The following is a 25,728-nucleotide window of genomic DNA, read 5'->3' on the forward strand; positions in this document are numbered from 1 at the left end:
TCTAAATCTTCGGATTATGGTGGACACAGTGAATCTACTGATGTTTGGTTGTACCCAGTGCTCTCTGAACTGGCTTACTTTATATGTTCCCTCACATCATTAGCCACAAGTGTGATCAATTTTGAGTTGTTGTGTTCAAGTGGTGACATCTGTGCTTTAATTGTGTTTGACTTTTGTCACCTGTGCTCACCATTATGCAGCACGGGTGCATCACAATGAAAATGTGTTGGCAAGTTGTGTCTAAACAGGTGAAAAGTGCTTATGGTTTTGCCAAAAGAGTGATTGATACAATCAGTGGGTTCAGGCAACTGAGCATTTGGTTCAGACAATAGGGTTTAGTGTTTTAGCAATTGAGAAAAACTGTAATGGACCGGTAATTAAAAAAAGGCACGGCTAGCCTTCAAAAAACCCATACCAAAAAATTCCCCCCACAGGGTCTTATAATTTGTGGCAGTGGCTAAATGGGTAAGTTACACATTACGCTGATTTGCTATGCATGCCGCTTAAGAAATTCTGTCAATGTTTTGTGTCATTGCAGGAAATCTACTTGTGTCTGGCCTGTTGATGTTGCACTGTTGTGTACACCACTGATTTGATATAGAAGCGCCATTTCAAATCCCTATAGAGTATTATTATTTGTTGACCCACTGTTTCCTCAATGTAAAGCAAACTTTATTTGTACAGTATTTTTCAAAAGAAAATAACGAGGCACTAAATGTTGAAATCTATATGACTTTTCACGTGTCGTCACCCTCAAATTACAGCAACAGCATCAAGCGTCATGCTTGTTATGTCTGCTCACCCAGTCGTTGTAGGTATCCTGAACATAATATACTGTATTCTACTCAGGTTCAACCCTGGTTGCCAACCACAGTTTGTGGTTTGACCATTTTAACAGTCTCTACAGTAGCCAGCTTTCATTAGAAAGGCTGCTTTCTGAAAGTTAACATCCTCAGAGTATGAACCTATTGCAGCTAGATTTTCTAAGTCAATAGTGGAGTCTGGAGTGGTCATATCTTTTGGAACACTTTGATAAAAAGGATCAATTTGTGACTGAGGTGTATGCATATGCAGTAAATAAAGACCAAAGGAAATAAAACAACTTTTTTTTCTGTGAGACACTGGCAACATCTTCAGGACAAGTTTCTTAATTTGTATTTCTAAATTAAGTGTTGGTCTAAAGACAAAGCCAAGTTTCTGAACTGTACATTTGAAACTAGCAACAGAGGGCCAAGATCATTTTTGCTCAAAGCTCTGCAGGATACATGCCAAACGGGAATACATTCAACTTTTCTGCCATTTATTAGGAGGATTTTATTTCAGAAATCCTCCTTTTGATCTCAAGAAAACAGCACACAAGGCTGCTAAAACTGTCCTTGTTTTACTGTCAAACTGACAGATGGTTGTGTCTTGAGAATTTCTGATGATTTGAGATGGAAAAAAAAAATAGTTACATAGAATCAACCATTACATCATTCATATAAAATAGGCAGCACCAGATGAAGACTAGAAATGTTTATGCCATTTGTAAGTCAGATCAGTCAGTGTATTATTTTGTCTCTTTACAAGAATCAGAAGTCTCTGTACTAAATGTTGTCTGTAGCAAGATAATATAAAGAGTTTCCGTTTCTTGTTTTCTCTTGTTTCTCAGCTTTTGGCAGTTGAATATGTGCATCATTGAGGGAGATCACAAGCATTTCATTTTGAAAGTGAAAGTAAAGACAACTTGTCTGTGGGCAACTCTGTCTTTGCCCAAGGTGTACACTGTCTCATTAAGTGTTACATTATTCTGTCGTAGACATTTAGTTGAATTAACAGTAACATGAGCTATAACATTTGAGTCTGTCTTTATTATAAAGGAAAAATAAAAAAATAATAAATAAAACTTTATTTATAGAGCACTTGTCAAAACAAAGTACAAAGTGCTTCACAACGAGAAATAAAATACCACAGTGAATGATGAATTATTAAGAAATAAAATACACAAAAGCAATAAAATACACAATAAAATAAACAGCCATTTCAGGTAAAATCAGGAAATGCTTTCAGCTAAAAATGTGTTTTGAGAAGAGACTTAAACGAAGACACTGACTCAGACAACCTAATTTCTTCGGGCAAGTTGTTCCAGAGCCTCGGGGCCCTGGTGGCAAAAGCTCTGTCCCCCTTAGTTTTCATCCTGGACTCAGGAACAGACAGGAGACCCCTGACAGAGGATCTCAAACTACGTGAAGGTTCATAAGGGATTAAAAGGTCTAAAATATAATCTGGAGCCAGGCCATGAAGAGCCTTAAAAGTAATCAATAAGATTTTAAAAACAATCCTAAAACAAAAACAAACAAAGTTTTTGATTAAGACAAGTGAACAGACTGCCAATAATGAGTGTAACAGAGATTTAAAATAGATCGAATTTTTGCAATGAGTGATATGATTGGACAAGCTTAGTGATATGTTGCTCAAAACATAAATTGCTATCAAACAGGACACCAAGATTTCTTGCAACAGGCAAAATAACAGTTACTGATCCATCATCCATGAAGATGAAATCAACTTAACTGTAAATATGTTTCTCCTGTATTCTTTTGTGTGAGGACTCACATTAAAGTTAATATCTACAGGCAAAGCATGATACATATATTAGTATTACACTCCTAGGACTCGAGACATGACAGGCAAATGTTTTTGTATTGTCACTGCAAAATCATGAAAAAAAGTGAAGTTTGAGTTTTGGTGTGCCTGTGGTTGTGCCTTCTCATAGCTGATGTGTGTGTGTGTGTGTGTGTGTGCGTGTGTACATCTATCTATCTATATTTGAAATGTTTGCTTTTTCTTAGCATGGAAAGTAAGTGAGAAGTTGAATAATTTGCCCCATAAAAATGTCTTAATAAATATATCAGTGTATCAGTATGTAATCAGGCATCAACTAGTGTCAGCCAACACAGGTGTTTAGTAAGCTTACACTGAGACACAGAGGCAGTGAATGTTTACAACATGACTAAGTTCCAAAATACAAACCGCTACAGTGGACTTTGCAAGGAACAGTGACATACAGTTATATACTGTTAAGCCAATTTTGTAATTGTCTGTGGGTGGCTGTTATAGCTATATGCTGCCTTACTATAGTATACTATACTATGCTTATTTATATTATGTATAATTTCTTTAATATAAATTATATAATACTACTACATATTGCTTTGTAACCAGAGCTTATGTATGTACATGCCATATTTAACAAGCAAGGTTTAACATTAACCACCAAGCCAAGTAGTTCAGCATTGCGTGAAAAAGAGATTAAAATCAACTGCAAGTCAATATTTCTTCTTCTTCTTATTATTATTATTATTAGTATTACTATATTATCCTTTATTTCACACATGCTTTGGCAATGTTAACATCTGTTTCCCATGCCAATAAAGCCCAATTGAATTGAAAAAGCTAAAGCTAACCGGGATCCATAAAAATAAGAAAGTGCCAGTCAAGTCAATATGTCATATGTTGTATAAGCTTTGTACTTGTTGCTTGTCAAGTGGCCACACACAAACGGTTTTGTATTTATGAAGGGGCGGGTGCGGTGAAACAACACGCGTTTGCCGGCGTCAATCAGTGAAAAAAGTCCTCCTATCCCGAGCACTACCAACGCTGACTCTTGTGTTGTTACATTGTAGCGGAAAGAATGTCGGAAAGGGCCGAGGATGACGTCAGGGGGGAGCAGCGCCGAGCGGCCAGGCAGCAGCTGAAGCAGCAGCAGCAGATCCAGCGGGGAGAAGGCTCCACAGCAATGGCGACTGTTGCGGAGCGGAGATCCTTGCCTAGTCCAGAAATAATGCTGGGACAGCCTTGGAGCAACTGGGTCGACGCCGCCAAACTCCACGGCAACGACGGTGAGTTCCACAGCGTCCCGAATGTGCGCGAGGAAGCGAGATAGAGCGCGACAGTTGCCAGTCCTGTCCTTTTTTTGGCCGATTGCATGCAGTTTTGGTGGAATATGAAGAAACGCTACTGGTAGCAACAGCACGGGCAGGCAAGCAAGTGCAACTATTTATTTGTCTGTGTGTCGGATCGCCTCATTTTCAGGTGCTGAATCGGAGGAAAGTTTCAAAGACTTCGGGAAAAATCGAGATGTCATGCGTTTGTGCAGAGAAGGTGAGTGGTTTTTTTTGTTGTTGTTGTTGTTTTAAATCTAGGGCCAAAGGTGTATTTTGGTTCTGGAGGCTTACACACACACATTCAAACACTTTACACGCGTCGTTCGGCCAAAATGTAAACCTACTGTAAATCATGCGCATCATGAATTGACAGGACAACCGGATATAATAAGTGAAACATGTCTCTCATTCGTGTGGTAGTTGACATTTACATCTGTCCCTAAAATAACTTAACGGTTAACAACTTAGACTCGCTGTAGTTGGGTATAGGCCCAAACACTGTAATCACACGGTCATGTTCTGTTTGGAGAATGCATTTAATGGACTTTATTGTTCTGCATCCACATTTCTGCCATTTTGCATATGAAACCACCATATTCCACCATATTTCATGGTTCCCTTTATCTGAAGACAACAGCATGGTTTGTTGTCTTAACAATTTTAAGGTAGTACAATTTCTGAAAGTTAATTAGTGGAAACTTAAATGATTTCTCAAAATGAGAAAATGGAAATGTCACTGTTAAAACAGCATTTGGGACTTGTTGTAAAGTCCCCTTATTAGTCATAGTTCTATTAAAATGATATGAAGTTATAATATGGCTTCCAATGTAACAAGCTGCTTCAACACAAAGTATGACCGGCAGTAGTGTTTTTGTTACCACATATTTAAATAGATATTGTAAGTAAATTGAACAATATGCTACATTGAAGATAACTTTTTAATGTATTTTGAAGTACTTGCCCACCAACCAACATGTAATCTAAATTTCTGATTTATTCAAGCCTGACAAATGTAAACTCTGAAGGTCTGCCATCACCATGGACAAGAAAAACCGACGACTATGATAGCAGATTGTTAGGACTATTATGTTCCTGCTAGTACCTATGATCTCATGTTCCTCTCCAAAGCTGAAACATATTGTAGGTTTTCGCTAATAGTGGTTTTGAAGGCTGATGTTTATTCATTCCATAATAGGCAGTAACAGGGAGCGGTTCAGTCTTGACAGAATAAAGAGAAAGGACATCATCTGATGTCGGTGATTAAAACCCACCATGTCAGAAGCGCACATCATCTGGCTTCTGAGCCACAGAGTGATGTTTCAGAGCAGTTTGTGCTGCAATTTTATTTTTGGAAACACCGCGATTAGCATTAGCCGTTTTGTCCTGCTGGCAGGCCTGGATTTAGAAAGAGCCTCACCACAAAGGTAAATTGATAAAAAAAAAAATAAATAAAATGGCATCTTGTTTAATTACAAATCAACAATCATGCACTGTTTTCCAGGCTCACCAAGCTCTAAGACTGACATCAGAATGAGCAGTTTGATAGGATGAGTAGAAGACTAACCTGTTCATTGAACTCAGAATTAAATGAATGAATGATGAATCAACTTTGTTACTACAGTGATTGTAGTTTGAAGCCTAGCTCGTTTAATGAAGGGTTTCACGCTTCGCTAATGTCGGGCATTGTCTTAAGTAGTTAATTGGGCAGCATTCATAAAAAGTTACACTCACAAAGATGCTCTGTTTATTTAGCATTTTACGCATTTCAGCAAAACCAGCACAGCTACTTTTAATCACTTTGCAGAAAGGATTTTTATTTCTTGCTCAAGGACACACGAGGTGTGTCAAATGTGACCTCGCTGTTATGGGACAGTCGTCGCAGCTACTAGGACAGGATTTTCTTTGAGCTCTATTTCAGAATTAAGTGTAGAGAGAAAATAAATAGATTCTCTGTTTTCTGTTCTGAAATGCTATTTGTGGGTATAATTTGGCAGAGGAAAATGGCACTAATTAAGCAAAAACCATGAGGATCATCTTCAGACACTCAACACCATCATTAATTCTACAGCCAACAACAAAGCAATCACTTTTGTGTGAATAATTGTCACAGAATTTGACTGTTTTCTGACTTGGGTTAGTCCTGATATAGAACACCTTTTGGACACTGATTTGTCCAACATTTTGGAGGCACATGTGTGTTGGAATGACTGTTTCTGGTTCTCATTCATGCTGTCTAACAATGTATTTGCAGAACAGGGTAAAGATAGCACATTTCACTTTGGTCACATGATTTTGGCCCACACTTATGATGTCATCAGTATGTGTCCAACTTTAGTTTTTTTGTTTGTTTTTTTTCTTCTCCACGTGTTGCTTTAAAGGAAAGGGTTAATTGCGGGCTGCTTGGCAGGGCACTTATCTAATGTTGCATTTGCATTGGTCAACAGTGTGGCCTGTGTGCATACCCTAAGACCATTCATTGCACAATGTCGACAGCAAATGTCCTAGAGGCTCCCAATGACAAGAAAGATAGAGCTTTATTTCACATGAAATAATTACTATAGTGTAATATACATTACACTGCATACACTGAGATGGTGGCTGAACTAAAGAGATGTCTGCTTTGTGCTGAAGAAATGCTGTTTGCTGTTATTTTCAGAGGAAGCCAGAATGGTCATTTAAAATTCAATGCTGTCCGGCCACTCGACATGCAACTGGCTTGAAACATGTCTCAATCATGTAGCAGCTTCTGTCAGTGACTGTTGTTTGTGTCATGGGGCTGATCAACACATGCTGCTTGTGGCAGAAGTGTGTCGTTCATAAAATGTTATTCTGCGTGTGTGTCTGTGTGTCTAGTATAGGGGTATTACAAGTGGATGACTACACCTCTCCGCCATGACTCACCAACAGATTCCTCCTGTGGTGTAACCGCCGTTCTGACACACGCAGATGATTAAGACATTGTAAAAATGTATGGTAATGACAGATGAATTCACTCATCATCTGTCTCGCTTTTTATACATTTTACAGTGGCACTGTCACAGTCAGGGAAGCTGGGAAATGTAGTGTCAGTGTCAGCCACAGGTCAGATTCAGCCAGCGTGTGTTCTGCTCACAGGCAGCCAGAGCTGCTACTATTCCACCTAGATCATTCATCACTGCCATGGATGAGGATGCTGAAATTAACTGGACTCTCATTCTCTCAGTCTCTTGCTCACAGGCTCTCTTTCTCCTCCTCGAGCGCAGGTCCTCTGCTCACTCTCTCTTTGTCTTGCTGAAGCCTCAGCCTGCTTCTCTGCTCTCTTTCTCTCTTTTTTTTTTTTTTTCACCGCCGCGCTCCTTTCTTGGCTTTGCACGGTTGTTCTGTCTCTTCTTTCTCCTCCACGGCAACTTCCTTTCTCTCTCTATCCTTTTCATCTCCTACTTGCTCAAGAAATGGAGATTGAGAATGAGGCAGACACAGTGGCGTTAGACTGCTTTTCAAGTCAGGCCATTTTAGCAGTACGGTTCAGTCGGTGCCAGCGCGTTAAATGCAGAGTGGCAAGGCGATCTAGCCGGGCTGCTTTTATAGTGGAGTAACCTGTTTGGAGAACGCTCCAAGTGAACAACAGCAGCAGTTTGGGAATGAGTCTGGTTTGACCTTGCTATTGATCCAGCAAGGAAATGTGGTTGGCCTGTTGGACTCCGCAGTCCTTGGCCTGTTTCAATAAAGGATGTGAGAGAAGGTGGAGTTTTAATGGAGAATACATGGCAAGTTATTGATTTAGCAAATATGTGTGCTCTCTCATTATAACTTCAATTTGCTAGTGGTACAGGAGAATGGCTCATAGAGGGAACTGGATGAAAACAGACAGACAGAACCGAAAAGTTACCCAGAACTTTCAGGCCCTCTTACGCTTCTGCAAGTGGCAACCAGTGAGTACCACCTTTCACATCACATTTCTGCACTTGTCTTCTTTTGCAGAGTAGTCAGACCCTTGCTTGTGCACATCAGCAGTGTGCTTCCCTACTCAAGTTCTATATAATTTACATGCTTTTGTCCATTAAATGAAGACATTTGCCTTTTCTCTGTGGCAGACCCTAGCCTCTGTGAAAATAAGTCTTTTCGCTCCACTGCTGTTGAAGGAGACACTTAAGCAGAGTGGCTTCAGACAATTGACACGCATTAAGTAGCATCAGGCTTGTCAATTCATCCACACACCAGCCCGCCAGGTAGGCCCTTTTTATGTAGTCTTTGCTTAATGGCCCTCATCCCTTCCAGACTCGGCCAGTGATGTTTGGAGAACCCTTGACGGCCCGGGCTCCACTTCTCTCCTCTTGTATCCTGTCTTCTGCTCATCTCATCAAAACGCCCCAGGCAATCTCTTAATTAGCCTCCTTAATTAGGTAGTTTCTGGTTCTCTGCGCCAGGGTAAATTTTGATCACATTGTGGTGAGGAGCGGCACTTCCCTCTGATTTGCCTAAGAGTGGCTTGTGAAGCGTGAGGCTTAGTTCATACTATTGGGTCGCTCAAGATGCTGGAGCTGCAGACATGTTATTCGTGTACCTTGGCATTCATGCTTTTTTTTTTATAATTATTTTTATTATCGTGCATCTGAAAGTTGCACTGCCTTAGTGGCACTACAGGAAAATTCCCATCTTTACATTCCCCATAAAGAAAAAAAGAACCATTGAAATCTGCCATTTCTTCCAGTTTCTTTTCGTTGTAGTTAATCCTAGACATAGGCACTGCACTGCTATGAGTTGTCAAGTTCTTAGGAGTCCATGACACTGTGTATCCACATTTTAATTGTTACTCCATAATTTCTTCTTGTGTTAAGCATGAGCTGGCTTTAGGGGAGGAGGTTTCAGAAGTATATTAATGTTGTGGATTTTTAAACAAACTTTTAGAACTGGACAGACTGTGATGAAAACCAACATTTCTCCATTTTGATTGTAGTAGGGCTGCAACTAATGATTAGTTTCATTATCAAATAATCTGTTTTCTTAATTAATCGGTTAATAGTTTGGCCTATAAAATGCCCCTAAAGCCCCAGGCGCTGTCTTCACATTGCCCATTTTGGAAATTGGTAAATTCTCTAAAAGGGACTAGCCCCTTTCTAGTCTTTTCTGACTACTACTACATATCACATTCACCCCATTCATACACTGAATGTGTATGAACTGCTCATCAGTTGAAAGAAAGTAATGCACTCTCACTGAAGGCACAGCAATTTGGGGTTCAGTGTCTTGCCCAAGGACAATTTGACACATGGGCTGGGGGAAGCCGAAAAAACGGCTTTTTGGATCACATGGCGGACCCGGACATTGTAATGACACGGTTTGTCAAATTGGCTTCAAGGCCTTGCGCACTTCCTGGGGGCTTGGTCTATGCTATATACATCTTGTATGTGCTATGTTTGTTTATATCTTGGAGAGACATTAATTCTTTGACAGCAGGTAACCTTTGAATTGCTGGCTTGGCCCTCTTCCTGGTTCTTATCACTAGAAAATGTTCTCTATGATAAATGGAGACTAGTACGTGAGAGTGATCTGTATTTGCACGTGCAGACTTTGCTCGTCAGGTTGCCTTGAGTGAGCTCTTTTTTTTTTTTTTAATATTCTTAATATGGTTACGTGTTTTCATGTCCGTGTGGAGCAACACAATGATGTCTGATTTTATTTTTTTACCCAGGACATAACAACATAACATAACAAGTTTTCGTCTTGGTGTTATGCAAAATAAATTATGCCATCAAACTTAGAATTACCCGACTCAGCTATTACAGTATTATGACAACAAATGATGGTTTGGTTTTTTTTTGGATGTAGAGTCCGAGTGTGCTGCCAACTGGAGCACCAGGTGAACACAGGTCTATTTTATTTGCCTCTCCTTGACTTGTGCCCCATGTGGTTGATTCTTCCCCTGTGTACAGACATGCCCATATTTGGCCAGTGTCCCGCACAGGACGACTTCTACCTGGTGATGTGCAGCCACTGCGGTCAGGTAGTCAAGCCCCAAGCCTTCCAAGCACACTACGGTAAGTGTCATGCACATGCACACAAATACATGAATATGCATGCACATACACAGTCGTCTTTCATGCGAACACCATGCAGAGTAAGCTTTAAGAGTTTCTGAATTCTATAGAAAACTCCATACAAGAAGGGGGAGTGAACATTGACAGTAGAGAGAGTAGATCAGTGAAGAAGGAAGTAACAAAGTAGTTTTCATCTGTAGGAACCATATACTGCTTCAAGGCTGGTGGTGATATTCTACATTAACACACTCTGGTATTACTCCTCCTTCCGCCTTTTGTATACCCCCACCACTTTTCCTTCACCACACAGTAACCTGAGAGGGGATGCCACATACTTTTATTTATTTATTTATTTAACTCACTGTTTCACTTGTGTGTGTTTACAATTCCCCTGTTAATATTTGATGTGGCTCTCTCGGTCTTCGCGGTAATGTACTTTTTTAAACGCATACAGCTCAGATCAGATTTCTGGTTCTGTTAATACTTTAGGGATCTGTGTATGTGTGCTTCAGTGCATGTATTCCCACTGCTTAGTAATTAAGCTGGATCTTTGACTAGAGTGCTAAAGTAAATGGATGAATTATAGATCTGTGAAAAGAGCGATTGCATCGCTGTGGATCTCGTTAAACTTAACAGTGTTCACGGCAAGTTCACAAACGCCCACAGTCACTAAAAGAAATAAGCTGTCTGTTCATTCCCAAACTCATTTCCTTGAACTGGTAAGGAAGGCTGCATGTTAGAGGGACACCTACCATGACCTGTCATGTAGGGCTATTTGTTTAAAGTAAGAATTTATATCCGTCTTTGTAAACCAAGTGATTTTAAGAGGACAGGAAAAGTTAGTCTGTTCATGTGGCCTTGTTATGACAGAAATCTGATGGCTTCAACCCTTATTAGCATCAGTTGTTGTCCCATACTACACTCTCAGCATCTGAATCAGAAATCTCTGATAGCATCGGCCACCAGAGGGAGGTATAAAAGCACATGGCTCCTAGAGGAACTGTCCTTCCTGCTGTGTCAACAACATTCAAAGAAAGGACTCCTCCCACACTGCTAAACAATATAGACTCATACAAGCCTGTCTAGACAGGACTAATGCGTATGAACTGCAGCATCCATTTGCGGTGTCATACCTGCCTTGGGATTTTGAATGAGAAGTAGACTGGAGGGCATTACAATGCCGATGAAGTAAAAGAGTTATGACAACATCCCAGCAGGTGGCTGTGGTAGATCTTTAACAGTGTGTTATAGTGAATGCAGACTGTGCAGTCTGATATATGGATATGTGGTTTGACTTGTTTCAAGCTGTTTATAGCCATTTTGTTTCTTCAACCTTCTTTTGTTCACCATCACCTGTATGCTACTGAATTATTGTATAGATTAAATAATACAAATTGCTGAATGAGCAGCTAATAGTACCTCCCTTGACTTCCATTCAAGTAGGAGTTGTAAGCACTGGAATAGGGCTGCAGCTAATGATTATTTTCATAATGGATTAATCTGACGATTATTTTTTCGATGAATCAATTAATCCTTTAGTCTATAAAATGGCAGAAAATAGTAGAAAATGCTGATCAGTTTCTCAGAGCCTAATGTGAGGTCTTAAAATGTCTTGTTTTGTCTAACAGTCAAAAGATTTTCCATTTACAATGATATAAAACAGAGAAAAGCAGCAAATCCTCACATTTGAGAAGTTGGAACCAGAGAATGTTTAGCATTTTTTGCTTGATAAGTGTCTTAAATGATTAATATATTATTAAAAAAGTTGCCGATTAATTTTCCATTGATTGACTAATGGTTTCCGCTCCACACCTGAACAGTCTAAATCTGAAATTCTGTGGCATTGCTACTATGCGTGAGAGAGTACGAGTGCTCTTGCTGCGATTTTCCTCTCGTCTTCCTCCCTCTGATGTCATTATAGGAAGACCCCATGTGGCGTTAGCACGGGGCAAAGGCACTGATCTCAGAACCATCGAGATGGTCTCAATATGATTTTAGCGTGCTTCTTTGAGCCCATCTGTCCTCCGTTAGGTGTTTGTGCTTCTCGGCTGAGGCTGATCCCAGCAGGGGTGACGCTCACCGCAGAACGGGAGGCTGCAAGCTCGGCTGCCGTTTTATGCATTCATTTATGAACTTGTCGAACAAAGACATTCTCGCATTGCCTTGGCTGAGCAAACACAATTTTATGGTTAATGCACCTTGAGCTTAGATAGTAGTGTATTTATTATTTTTGCTAGAAGAAAAAGGTTATTATTGTTATGCAAATAGTGTAGAGAGGCCAGGCCATGTTGCGGCTTGAACAAGGTGCTTGTGGAGATGGTAGTAAGGCCGTCACACTTGAACGTTGGTGTTTTTCTCTCACTCCTACAGCCAGGGATTCCCCTTAACACTGAGCCAACTGTTTGACAGTGTGAAATAGGATATTAAGACTCCTCCTATTCCTTGTGTCTGTTGTTTTTTAGGTTTTTTCCCCCCACATTTTTTTTGACTCGTCTTTTATTCCTCTTCCACTGCCGCTGGTGTTGGCTCTCTTTTCTCAGTGTTAGTGATGTTAGTGTCACGCTGGGGTTTCCTGATGTGAGTTTGTGTGCAGGGTGTGTTGTTGACTGGGACAGGACAAGACAGCAGGGGAGAAAGACTAAGAGGAGGGAGGGAAGATATCTGGAGTGTGTCGTGAATGGGTGTGTAGAGAGAGGCCCTTAGGTGAGAAGAGGGCACTCTTAAAAGCTTTTTTTTTTCTCCCTGAAATGGGAAATTGGAAGAAGGCTATAGAGTTTGATGGTGTGTGTTTTTGTGTGTGTTGGGGGCTGAGGGAGATCAGGAGTGGCAGCTCTGAGCGTGCATGTGTGTTAGTATCCCCTCCACTGTTTCTGCACCAACAAGCTTGTTTGCGGATCACCTGCTGAGACTGAGCTTTGGCCTACAGCCCAGTTCCCATCTACACCATGGAGTTAGCCCAGTAAAAGGTTAGCTAACCAGGCCCACACCTCACCACAGTAGCTAGCTGCTGACACAGATGCTTTCTATCAAAACCCGTTAGTGATCCTTAAGCTGTATCCTCTTACATTCACTTTATGTTTGCTGGTAGGTTTTTCCTCCTCATTCTTTGCTGTTTTGCAACAAGAGGGTCACGTTAACCTTCAGTCGCCTGTTTCTCATCAGTGGACCTCTCTCTCTCTTTCTGTCTCTCTCTCTGTCTCTGTCTGTCTCTCTCTGGGTCTCTCTTTGTCTCTCTCTCTCTGTGTCTCTCTCTCTCCACTTATGGTCACAGACTGTGTGACCCCTCGGTGACCTTGGAGGCCCAGTATATCTGTTAGGGAGCCGCTGCCTGGCCAAGATTCAAGACTTTGGGGCAAGTTGCAGTAAACTCAGAATAAAAAATAATTAAAAAGCCTTCATGAGATCGCCGTCCTGCTTTTTTGGCTGGACCGCAGCAAAGCGGGACCAGCTCTAGTGAGTGAGTGAGTGATGAAGTTACACCATTGGTTGGTCGATTGTTGGAGTTTCCCCATTGGCTGTTGCTCTTTCAAAATGAATAGGCATGAACAGTCCTAAATTACGTCCTCAGGAGGCTTGTACAGTGAGGCGCGTACAGTCCTCAAAACGTCCTCAGGTGGCTTTTAAGCTTTGTTTATGCTTGTGCGAGACACTGTGGCTCGGGCCTCTGCAGTTGCAATATTCTCCAAAATGCCTGGGTCTCAAAAATTGGAAGGTGCATGACAACACGCCAGTAACTTTTAGTGCACGAACCCGTGTGTCGTGGACACTGCGACATTCCTCAAAATGTCCTCAGGAGCACATTGACTATACGCAGTCCAGCCATATACTAGGTTTTGACCTAGTCTTGTTCTTTGGTAGTTTCTGACGTTGCAGCTAATGAACTCTAGACTCTATGAAATTAGTGTGTGTTGTGTAGGGCTGAATGATTCCTTGAATAACTCGATTACTAAAAATCATCTGTTCAAATTATTTGCATCGAACCTTCGTTTAATCCATATAATTACATACATGATTATTACTGTCACACAATGCACTTAACACTGTGTGTGATCAGAGACTGTTCAGAGCATCTTTGGTGTGATTTGACAGCGAGGATTACAAAGAGGAGGAAGAGAGAGAAATTAGCAAGGGATGAGAAGAGACAGAAAGTGTCCACGAAAACTCTGTACAGTGTGTCTATTGTAAAATTTAACTAGCCTACCACAATAGCACGACGTCTCTGACGTTACCGTCTATGCATCCAGTCCACAGATCGGACCCAACAAAAGGTATATGAAGGCTACTAAAGAATGTAGGCTACGTTAATTATGACTATATGTAATGGCTAGTTAACAACGTTAATCAGTGTGGTGGCTAGTTATGATGTCCCTAAGTTAGCTAGGTTTTGTTCAAGATATTAACCACAGAAAATAAAATGCTGCAGTCAAATTGTGACAGCCTGAGCTTCATTCGTATTATTTATTATGATAGTCACACTTCCTGTCCACTCATTTTTGCCTCCTACAAATGCCACAAAGAAGACAGAAAAGGCTTATGTTATGCCTGAGCTGTAGTTAGGATGAAACTTGTAGTTCTGAAACTATAAGTATAGATATCATTTATTTTTTTTTTTTTTTTAAAAAAAAAGCAAAAGGTGTTTGTTTTGCATTTCAGATTTTTTGTTTCTTTAAAACCCAGAATGTAATATGACACTTAAGGGACAGTTTACTCCCAAATGAAAAATACATATTTTTCACCACAAGCTGAGTACCATATAGTCCCATTATATTCAAAAATGCACACTTCTCTATGGCCGATATCTCCAAAACTCGGCAACTCACACCAAAACAATGGATAAATAGCACTACAGGTAAGAGGAAAAATATGTATTTTTGATTTGGGGGTGAACTGTCCCTTTTTAAATGCACTAAATGGGTTAAGTTTTGACAGATAATATTATTGTATGCAATTTAAGCAATAAAAATGTAGATCTTTCTAAAAAGGAAACCAGTTAGTTGTTCATTTTAAGAGACCTGTCTTATTTTCTCTTTTGCATATTTACTATTGCTCTTTAATAAACCAAAAGTTTTTCTTATGCAATTGCACGATTAATCGATGGAATAACCGGTAGGATACTCGATTACTAAAATAATCGATAGCTGCAGCCCTAGTGTTGTGATGAAATGAGTCTATATTAAGGAACAGTAGTGGAAATGTCAATGAAATTATTTTCTGTGTGCTATTTCATTGTTGTTTGCTGTTGCTAAAAATAGCAAGTGATGAGAGCTTCCTTTGAAAACCCAAACCTTTCTATGATTATTGTGGGTACACACGCAAGAGACCAATGTTTGATGATGTTTGGAAACTATGGTGTACTTTAGTTTATATCAAAAGAAAAGATATTTAGTTTTGGATGCAAGCACTTAGTGATAATATTTTTTCTTTCTTCTATTTTTGTCTTTCCATCCACAACTCAGTATCATCCTAACCTTTTCTGCTGTCAAACTGCCTTTTATCAGTTTCCACAGTAGCTCAGGCAGGAAATGAAGTTCTTGACCTGTTGGCTGGTTCTATTTCAGGCTGAGTTGGCATGAATCACAAATGCTGCTTATTTGTTGTTGAGGTAACCTGCTCACTACTTTCAGAGGAAGGATTTCTATGTTCCCATGTGTCTTGCCTTTTCAGTTATTGCCACATTTACCCATATAGACTAGTTTGTTATAGTTTGTTATAGTGTTTGATCAAGGCTTCATGATGTCTAATTCTGATCATCAAAAACACCTTTTACACTGTACAAAAACCAACTCAACACCCGCTAACATCTGGCTTTTGTCTTCATTGTGAAAGGGTACAATCGGCATTCACTCCCAGGTCAAATAACTCTGCAGTAGTCACAGGTATTTATCGGCTCCAGCTCTGATTGGCAGTAATGTAAACATGACACCCAGGTGGACATGCTAATTTTAGCCCCTTTTCCGACTCTTTCATCTGTTTCTATCTGCGGATGTCTATAAAGGTCTCATCCATATGTTTATGTAGTATCAGCATGCTAGGCTAACAGTCCGTCAGCTGTGACTTTATATCCACACTGTGACGTCTTTCAGAGCACACAAACACCGTAAACACACCTGTCACCTGCCCAGCACGGTGCTATTAACAAGAAACACCACGGCTACATCTTATTTTTATACAGTCTATGGGCTACACACAGCAACCACCATCAACCCTGTTTTCTGGCGCATTCGTGATGTCGAACGTGACACATCAGAAAAGGCAAACTCGTCAACTGGCAATGTGAAAAGAGTCAATCGCCTATTTTAGTGGGATTACCCGCATTTTAAAAAACCCTGCACATACTCGCTAATTTTAGTGTAAAAAGGGTATTATTGAGTTAAGTATTATGTTTTAATGCCAGCCTGGTTTATACTGTCACTTCAGAGAGAAGACACAGTTCGGCCAGCAAGCCAGCCTCCACCTCGCCCTTCCCCGTGCCGGGCAGGAACCGGAGCAGCGGGCCTGGGCTGGGCTCGGGGTCTGTAGCTGGAGTGGCGAGTGGAGGCATCCTTGGCCGACCTTCCACCGCTGGATCCAGCTTATCCTCCTCTTCAGTGTCCTCCTCCTCCAATCCCAAACTCCTCAAACCAGCCAAAGAGAAGCTGCCAGGCATTCAGCGAAGACCCCCCTTTGCAACAATCAGGATGCTCCAGCCGGACAAGATGTAAGTTTCACTGTGTAACATTTGCAGTATTGTGTGTTGCTGGGTTTGTGCAATATGCCAATACATACCAAGACTAGGGCTGAACAATTAATCGTTTTCCTATCAGAATTGAAACGGAGGGAGAGGACCTTCCACAATAGCGATTTTAAGAGTGAAATGTAACAAGTGAAAGTTTAAGCCGGCGACTTGATTTCACTGGCCGTAATGACAACCGCTGCCTGTGAATTTACTCAGCCGTAGTTAATTAACGTTAATTTGTTGAGTTGGCCAAGCAACAAAAAAGAAATCTTGGCTGTTTCTTGGTTAATATGCTCTCTGGTGTCTACATTTACACTCGTCCAAAGATGGTTTTGTGAAAGAAGAATCACCACTTGAAAAATAAGGAGTGGACTGTGTCTTTTTACTCTTCATAGAAGACCAAACTGAATGTCAAGTCTTCAGTACATAAATTATCTAGGTAGGGCGTCCCAGTCAATTGTTTCTGTACACTACTCTTTGCTAATGAGAAGACAGGAGAGATAACAGCTTTGTTGGTGTCGGAGTTTAGCGAATCTGTGTATTTTGCCAACCTGGACGTTAGAAATCACTCGCATTGGTGTGCCCAAATGATTTTTCACATTTACACACTCACACACATTTTTATTTGCATATGCAGTGGAATGCTCGCCCTGTAGGCTGTCATAAACAGAGTACAGAAAAGAAAGAATCGGACTCTGATCAGGTTTATTTTAGCCGATTTTAAAATGCTTAGAATGGCCTCGATACCGATCTGTAGGAATGGCTCGGGACATCTCTGGATCTAGGTGATGGAATCCCAGCCATTTCAGTAGGTAGCTCAGCAGTGTTGTCAAGTGTAAATGACAGCTGGTAAACAGAGTTGTCCAATCTCCTTTATGCACATTATATTATGGTTTTATGCTTGTCACTTTAAAAGTTCCAGGATTCAGAGCTGTGAAGTTAAAGGATAGGTTCACAATTTTTCAAGTCTGTCCTTGTTTAACTCAGATGGTTGAAGCCTCATATTAGCTTCAGGTTAACTTTGGAATGTATTTCTTGTATATATGTATAAAGTTTCTCAATTGAATTTCCAAAAATGCAATATATCACAATATAAAAAGATATCCTAATTTAAAAAAAGGCATCTTCTGTGACAGAAGATTTTATCCATAGTGCGCACCCCTATGTGTATACTAAGTACAATGAGCTTCCTTGATCTATACCCAGATGTGTTGTATTGGGTAATCATTAATCAATGGTGTAGTAAACAAAATAGTATAATCACAACAATGTTATAATTCTGATATACAGTACAAGTATCATTTAAACATATCTAAGAAAATGGATTGCCACATTTAATTCTGAACTCTCTCAACTCTTAAAGTTTGTGTTCACATCACCTTGTACAGTTTTATTCTGATCTAGATTCTCTTTTTAATATTACCTCAACTCTGGCTAGTCTTTAACAAGTCAACTTGTGTTTGAAAATGCTCCTACTCATTTAACAGGCTGCAATCTAAATGAAGAAGAGTTGGGAGTTCAGTGTAGTGTCATTTATTATCAGAATCTCTATTTCAACCAGGATCTGTTTTCAAGATCTGTCAGAGAAAAGTAAAAATATATTTTATAATATGTTATATTTAACTCTAGTCTTTGATAAATGATGGATCATATTAGATTTATGTTTTGTCCTCCCAGCCCCATCCATACGTGCACATCTGTCTCTTACCATGCATTTCTCACTGGCTCTGTGTTTCTAACTCTCAGCTTCCTCCTTGCTGCCCTCTTCATCTCTGTAACCTTCTCTTCCAGCCTCACCCCGGCTGTCAAGGTGGAGAAGATGCATCTGAAGGTGGACTCGTCAGCTAAGCTGGTGCAGGCCCCATCTGCCCCCGCCACCACCGCATCCTCCTCTACATCCTCCTCTAGCACCACTGTGAGCTCCAACACTACCACCATCACCACCTCCTCCTCCTCATCATCATCAGCCCTTAAACCAGGCCTTAACTGTCCCTCCATACCAAAGCCTCCATTACTGGCCCCGGGTCAGATTCCCAACGGCAAGGGCCACCTCTCAGTCCTCTCAGACAAGAAGCAGGACAGCAGCAGCAGTGCCAGTAGCAGACGCCACCTTAACAAGAAAGTGACAGGTCAGTTGGAAGGGGGAATGGAGGGAAACTACTGTTAGTTTTGTGCTCTCAATATTTTGTAATATCTGGTCTGATTTATGAATTCAGTTTAGATTATGACATACAATATTTTGAAATTGTCTCATACAACATATTCTGTTTTTACCTAAAATAGTTTGTTTTCTCTAATCTTAGTCCATTTCATAATAGGGTAAAGGATTAACTGTCACCTGAAGACCATACACAATACTTGATCTTGATAAGAAATCCCCTTGTGTAAAGTAATCTGTTTATTTGATCACAAAAGGACACAACTAACAGAGTATAGAGCATATTTGATCCACCTTTCAAAGTTTTACCCAAAAGATATCAGTAGTATATTACAGTATGCTAGTAAACACCAACTCAGAAAGTTAGCAGCTTAGAACAGCTGTCTTCACGTCACATACAGCTTAAAAGGCTAAGGCTAATATTTTACATAACGCAACTTACAGTTAAGCAAGTTACCATAGCAGGTGATATGTCACAATGTATTTAAGTAACCGTTTTCTTCACCCTCACTGCTCTCCTGTGCCTTCAGAACGTGAGTTCAATCCAGATATCCACTGTGGCGTTGTGGATATTACAGCTCGGAAACCATGCACAAGATCCCTAACATGCAAGGTAACCAGTCTCTGCTTTGTGTCGTTCATTTGGGCTGTATAAACTGGATATTATTTAAAACATAAGGCTGGTAATCTACATTTTTTTTATTGTGAACAAATCCCATTAAAGGACAAAATCCTTATGGTCCAACAATTTCTTTCTAAATCTCCTCACTATTTGTGTAAGGAACTATAGTGATACTGCAGCTATTGTGAATTATTTTCCATTTTTCAAAAGAGGATAAAACAGTTTTTGGACATACTTGTGGAAGCAGTGTCTGAGTGTCTCTGGGCGGGTGTTTCCCACGACAGTGGGGGACTGACATTTGAGTTCTGGCATTTCTAGGACACGTGCTGTCAACTTCTGCGCTGTGGTACTGACTGGAGCACAACATATCCCTATATAGCCTGGAAATGTTCAAGATCCCCCCCTCCCCCGTTCTAACAAGTCTACATAGCGTTGTTTATGTACTGGTAGCAGTGTAATCCATATATCCCTTTACAATGTTAAACATATGGTAGGACCCGTTATGTTGTTTAGTTTGTATTCCTCTCATTTCGTGGAGGCTAGCAAGCTAGGTTTACTAGCTTCTACTTGGAAAATGGAAACTAGTTAGCCTAGCCTGCTAACGTTGGCACGGATTTTCACCAGGTGTTACTTTTTTTGTTTTTTTATTTCAACACCTGCTGAGTCATTGGCAGGTCCTGTACAGCCACAGCTCCTGCATCAGTGTTGTTCATCCTGCATCATAGAAGAAAGGAAAGAACTGGCTAGCTAGCGTTAGCTGTCTGTCTTTCACTGGTTCAGTTGTGGTGATGACAAAAGACCAGACTGTCAAAACTCACACCAACTGCTAGTAACCTCAGCACTCCATATGTTACAGAGTACAGAGTAACGTGTGGCATCACAGAGTAATGCAAGCAGGACTCAAATCACTGATGTGACTAAGTAGTGGCTAAGAACGTCGGCCCTCCAGCTGGTTAACTGCCTTAACTACCCACACAGATATTGCACAAATCAAATTACCAGTACCGACATTATCAGTCAGAACCAAAAATCCACACCCTGTGGAAAATACTAATGTAGCGGGTGCTGTCATGGGAGACAGATAAATAAAACTTAAATTTCTTCCATTTGGTAGTTGCAATTTCGACCAAATAATTACACAAGTCAAACCAAACACCAAAGGATATACATACTGATTTCGTAGCAAAAATGAATTTTAATTTCAGTTTTACTTTGGAAACCAGTCACAAATATATACTTTTATTTTTTAAAAAGGCTAAATAATTTCCTAAAACAGCTGGGCACTGTAGGTTTTAGCAAAACAGGAATAAACTGTGTATTTGTTGGGGACTATTTTCACTTGCGATAGTTTCTGGCAGTAAAACAGATTGAGACAAAATGCAGTGTCTGTGTTCAACGCACTGCAATGAAGGAACATGTTACCCAGTGCAGTGGCACATTAATGTGTTTTTAATAGTTTTTAGACAATGGAGCTCTTTGGCACAGAGGCATAAGCTGTATTAAGTGTTAGACTCACAGTTGGTGTTGGGCTTTTCATGGAATTTGTTGACAATAATATACATTTAGAATATTACCAGAGTTGTTATTTACATTTTTATAGGATGGTTTGATTATTTTCAGCAAAGTCATACATTTGTGCCCCCAAAACTTATCAAAGATGTATCTTGTCATGTACAAATTACAAGCAGACACTTTTCCCAAACAATAATTATGACCTTTGACCTTTCCAATGTCCCACCAGACACATTCCTTAAGCCAGCGGAGGGCGGTGCCAGGGCGGAGGAAGCGCTTTGACACATTGCTGGCGGAGCACAAAAACAGAACAAGGGAGAGGGAGAGAGAACTCCACCAACCCCATTCCCAGCAAAACCCCTCTCTCAGGGACCCACACCCCTCCTCCCACCTCGCCGCTGCCCATGACGCCCACCAGGTCGCTCATGGCAACGGCACCGCCCCAGACGCCACTAAGCCTTTGCCACTCGGCAAGCCCAAATTTCACAGCCCTGGTCTTCCACGGTACGTCCTGCTCCAGATCTGTTCTTGTATTTCATTTTGTCTTTTATGTATTATGTGTAGTGACAGACAAACTAGCCTTCATCACTGAGAGGTGAAACAGTTACAATTTATTTATTTGACACATTTTGTATGCTTTCCTTAGTTTTTATGATTGAAGTAAAAATTATTGGCCACACTATCTGTCCATCAGACTTAACAGCAGTCACGGAGGTGTTACCCCCGGAGACCCTGCAGTAGTGCAGGAGTCACCACACCATCCCCAAACTACCCCCGATGGGTTTTCCCGACCCTCCAGTGACGAGGGGGAGAACGAAGAGCGGGAGGACAACGCTGACAAACTGGACTGTCACTATTCAGGTTATCACCCTCGACCGGCAGCTGTAAGTGCACTCTACCATCACTGGGCTGTGATCAGCCATAGACAACTTTCCTTTTTTTTTACAGTAGTTAAACTATGAAGGATTGTAGATTTTCAGAAGACAATCCATTATTTGTTTCAGACTTCACTTTGTCAGAAATTCTAAGCACTATTTGCTTTTTATGATTAATTGACAATATACTAAACGGTTGTATATTACCAAAAAAAAGGTAATTGGTACCCCCTTTCTGTTGCCAGTACTGTACCTTTGGAAGTCGACTCTTTAGGAGAGGCTGTTACTCCTTTGACCGGCGATGGGACAGAGTGCGATGTGCCCTAACCACGATGATGGACAAGCATGTCAACTCTCAGATGTGGAAGTAAGTCTGTCCAGCTAAGATTATGGCCGAGCGACATAATAATTAGCCTTCTTGTCTTTTATGGTTTTAACAGTCATAGGTAATGAATGATATTCTTCCTTGTTGCAGGAAAATTCCCTTGGCCTTGGAGAACTCCTCCTCCTTTGCACCTACCCATAGGACAAGCACAAACTCCCATGGTAGCACTCCCTTGTCAGGCTTCCTGGGCCCCCCCGCCACCTTGCCCCAGACTCCTTATAGCCAATCCTACGAGGGCAAGTCCGTGCTCTCCTATGGGACCACCTTAAATGCCCGCAGCTCCCCACAGGGCGGGGCTGAGCACCCGGCCTACGGCATTACGCAGGCCCGACAAGTGTCTTCGTCGCCGCAGATGCCTTCAGCCCACTCGTCCTCATCCTCTTCTTCAGCTCCTTCCCTAGCCTCAGGCCGGGCGCTTAAGTCCCGTTCCTCCAGCAGCAGCACTACCAAGTCCTCATCATCCTTCAGGCCCAAGGAAATCTCCTCTGGCTCCTCCACACCTGTCATCTCCAACTCCACAACTGGGGGCAGCAGTGGAGCCAACAGTAACAGTAGTAGCACTAGCTTCAGCTCGGGGAAGAAGAGGAAGAACAGCTCTATTCTCTCTTCATCCCATGGCCCCTCTGAATCCTCTTCTTCTAATGCCAACTACTCTTCCTCCTCCTCCTCTTTCAAGAAGAACTGTGCAAATGTCGGCAGCTCAGGGAGCACCTACCACCACGGCTCATTAGGTCCTGCATCCTCATTATCCTCCTCCCACAGCGGAGTCCACAGTGTGGGGCTTAACTGCGGCCCCACTGTGCGCACCAACTCACTTAGCCTCAAGGCCGAGCCTTCTGGAGGTTCAGCAGGCGGCTCCTCAGGGCCGCCAGCAAGAGGTCCTCCTTCGGGCAGCCCTGCAGAGTCCATCAAGCGCATGAGTGTGGTGATGAACAGCAGTGACTCCACCCTTTCCCTAGGGCCCTTTGTCCACCAGTCCTCATCCGACCACCACACCAACTTCAGCCACCACTCCTCAGACGGACGCCTGGAGGGCAAGAAGCGCAAAAGCTCTCCTGCTTCCAGCGGCATTAATAGTGGAGGTGGGGGAGGCGGGCTCGGAGGAGGAGGAGGGGGACCTGGACCAGGTAGACCCAAAGTGGCCAAGTCACCTGCCATTAACAACATCCACGGGAAGCATGGGCGGAGCATTCCAGGGACGCCAGGGCTACCCAACAACTCCCATTTACATCAGGTGGGTTTTGTACTGTGCCAATCAGGATACATTTTAAAAACCGTGGAGATAAATGACTGTTTAAATTATACATCTCCCACATTTCACATATTTAAACTGCACTCAAAGCTACCTTACAGTACGTGACAGTGTTGCTGAATAAACAAGGGGTAGCCACAATATATATAGGTAAATGTGTAATATTTGCTGAAACAATTGATCGATTTGTTGTTTGACAGAAGATTAATCTGTGAAAATCCCTTAGTAGTTCATTTATCAATCAAAAATACCAAACTTTCACTGGATCCAATGTCCCAAGTGCGATTTTCTGCTTTTCTCAGTTTTATATAATTGTAAATTGGATACATTTGGGTTTTGGGCTGTTGCTACAAGCAATTTGACCTGGAAAAGCACCTGGACCCTGAAACCAAAGCAGCTATATGGAATTCAACCATCATTAATTGTATTACACCTTTGCTTCATAATGTGACATGTCAAAATGTCTTCCATGAACAGTCTTGAAAATTATAACATCTTCCATACAAAAAGGAACTATGGCCTTAGTTGAAATTAACCAATTTGTATCAGTGGTGTAGTAACCATGTAGTACACCATGTAGGAAGTTGACAAAAACTGGTAATGGGCATGTAATCTTAAAACACAACCTTGCAGCTGTGTTTGCGTCAGTGAAACATTTTCATTAACTGTTTTATTGGCTGCCGAGTGTATTTTACCTGTGCATCCCCACATCATGAATAAAGCAGATATAGAGAGCCGAAGTCATGACATCACATCCGGGCTAGACTCTGGCCCTGTTTATACCTGGCATTAACGTGCGTCTCGAGTGACCACTTACCACTGATCGGATCTCACTTCCCTGCTCTATATGCAAATAAACCCGTACCTCATTACCGTTTGCATAGACCAAATGTGTTGTTGTTTTTAACCTGAATTTGATGAATTTATTGTTTATCACACCACAAATGAGACAAGAATTAGGTTGGAAAAATGTTCAACGCCGCCAGAGACAGAATGATGGAAAATTATTGCCTGACTTCATTATTAGAAAGACAATAGTTTGTATTACTTGTAGTATTAAACTGCATTTGCTGTTACCACCAGTAATTAGGTGTCGCCAAATCAACAAGCATTGAAATCTAAGCAATTTTGATTTGCTTAGAACTTCTATCCCTGTGTGCACTGACGTGATAGTGAGCAGCTGTAATAACAGTTTCCCCTCTGGGATCAATAAAGTATTTGACCTCTTTTTATATTAATTTTCTTTCATCAAAACTCTGCTCTGCCTCTGGCGTCGCTCAACTCGTTGTGGCACTTATGTTTTTTTTTCACCTTATTTCCTGGCCCGCACTTTCTCATCCTAATGTAACAATGTTGCAAGTTACAATACACACACACACACACACACACACAGCACTTCCATCATTACCTGCGGTAATAGAATGGGACCCAACCTATAAAACGTGGCTCTGAACTCGTATGGGTCCCTATATCGGGTCTCAGGTGGATCCGTGAAGACAGCGTTTCGTACTCCATCCACGAGAATCCATTTTGCCTGTTGTTGTGGCTTCTTATTGTTTTACACTTTAATATGACTCCTTTTGTTGCGCGAATGAGTACTTACTTCGGCTTACGCAGAGGACGTCACTTGAGTAGGCAGTCCTTCAGTGTGACCCAGGACACAGTCGCGTACACACTGCTAAAAGAATGTGGCCATATACGGTCCAGACCACCTCCGAATGTGGTCTGAGCAATCGGATCTCAATGCGTCCTCAAGGGGGGTACATTCACACCTGTACTTAAAGCTGTCCACTTGTGATCTGATCACCCAGGATGCATGTTAATGCAAAAGGTGTAAGCAAGGCCTCCGTTTCACTAGTTTCTTAAACTCAGTCCAATCTCACGCAGCACTTCTTTCTGAAAAAATGTACGTTCCTTGGGTTTATTTTCCATATTCTAAGACAAATCACATCCACTACAGCACTTGCTATAAGACATTGACACCTTCATGATTTTAACAGGAGTTAATGATTACTTTGTGGGCACAGAAAAAGCTACAGCTCCCCTGAAAAAACTACAAGGGTACTTACATCATCGTAATTAATTTTGTTCATATCCATAAAATTCAACAAAACTGTCTTCTAGAGTAATTTCAACTTTGTAATCTCTGCAATCTAAAAAGTTCTACAGCGTTCAGTCCTCACTGTCCCGCTGACATTACTGACATGTCTGAGCTAGCCGCAACCCCTCGATTCGCTCATGGACTCGGCTCTTCTGTCAAGCTGTG

At 41.3% G+C, this 25,728-nt stretch overlaps 1 protein-coding gene across 3 annotated transcripts in view; it reads left to right on the top strand.

Moving 5' to 3' along the window:
• Positions 1-25,728, top strand: part of LOC122887938 (ataxin-7) — a 33,209-nt gene that overhangs the window by 3,910 nt on the left and 3,571 nt on the right. For 2 of the 3 annotated variants that reach the window (XM_044221664.1, XM_044221673.1), the window contains 10 exons: positions 3,666-3,881; positions 4,075-4,143; positions 9,839-9,943; positions 16,361-16,640; positions 18,450-18,787; positions 19,347-19,429; positions 21,180-21,454; positions 21,645-21,834; positions 22,071-22,192; positions 22,301-23,444. In XM_044221664.1, the coding sequence (XP_044077599.1) occupies positions 3,674-3,881; positions 4,075-4,143; positions 9,839-9,943; positions 16,361-16,640; positions 18,450-18,787; positions 19,347-19,429; positions 21,180-21,454; positions 21,645-21,834; positions 22,071-22,192; positions 22,301-23,444 (2,814 nt within the window). In that variant the 5' untranslated portion in view covers positions 3,666-3,673. Of the gene's footprint in view, positions 1-3,665; positions 3,882-4,074; positions 4,144-7,729; positions 7,838-9,838; positions 9,944-16,360; positions 16,641-18,449; positions 18,788-19,346; positions 19,430-21,179; positions 21,455-21,644; positions 21,835-22,070; positions 22,193-22,300; positions 23,445-25,728 lie in introns of those variants that run through there. The other variant, XM_044221684.1, reaches the window with a different exon arrangement.

This window comes from Siniperca chuatsi, linkage group LG2 (genome assembly GCF_020085105.1).
Source record: "Siniperca chuatsi isolate FFG_IHB_CAS linkage group LG2, ASM2008510v1, whole genome shotgun sequence".
In the NCBI taxonomy this organism is placed as follows: domain Eukaryota; kingdom Metazoa; phylum Chordata; class Actinopteri; order Centrarchiformes; family Sinipercidae; genus Siniperca; species Siniperca chuatsi.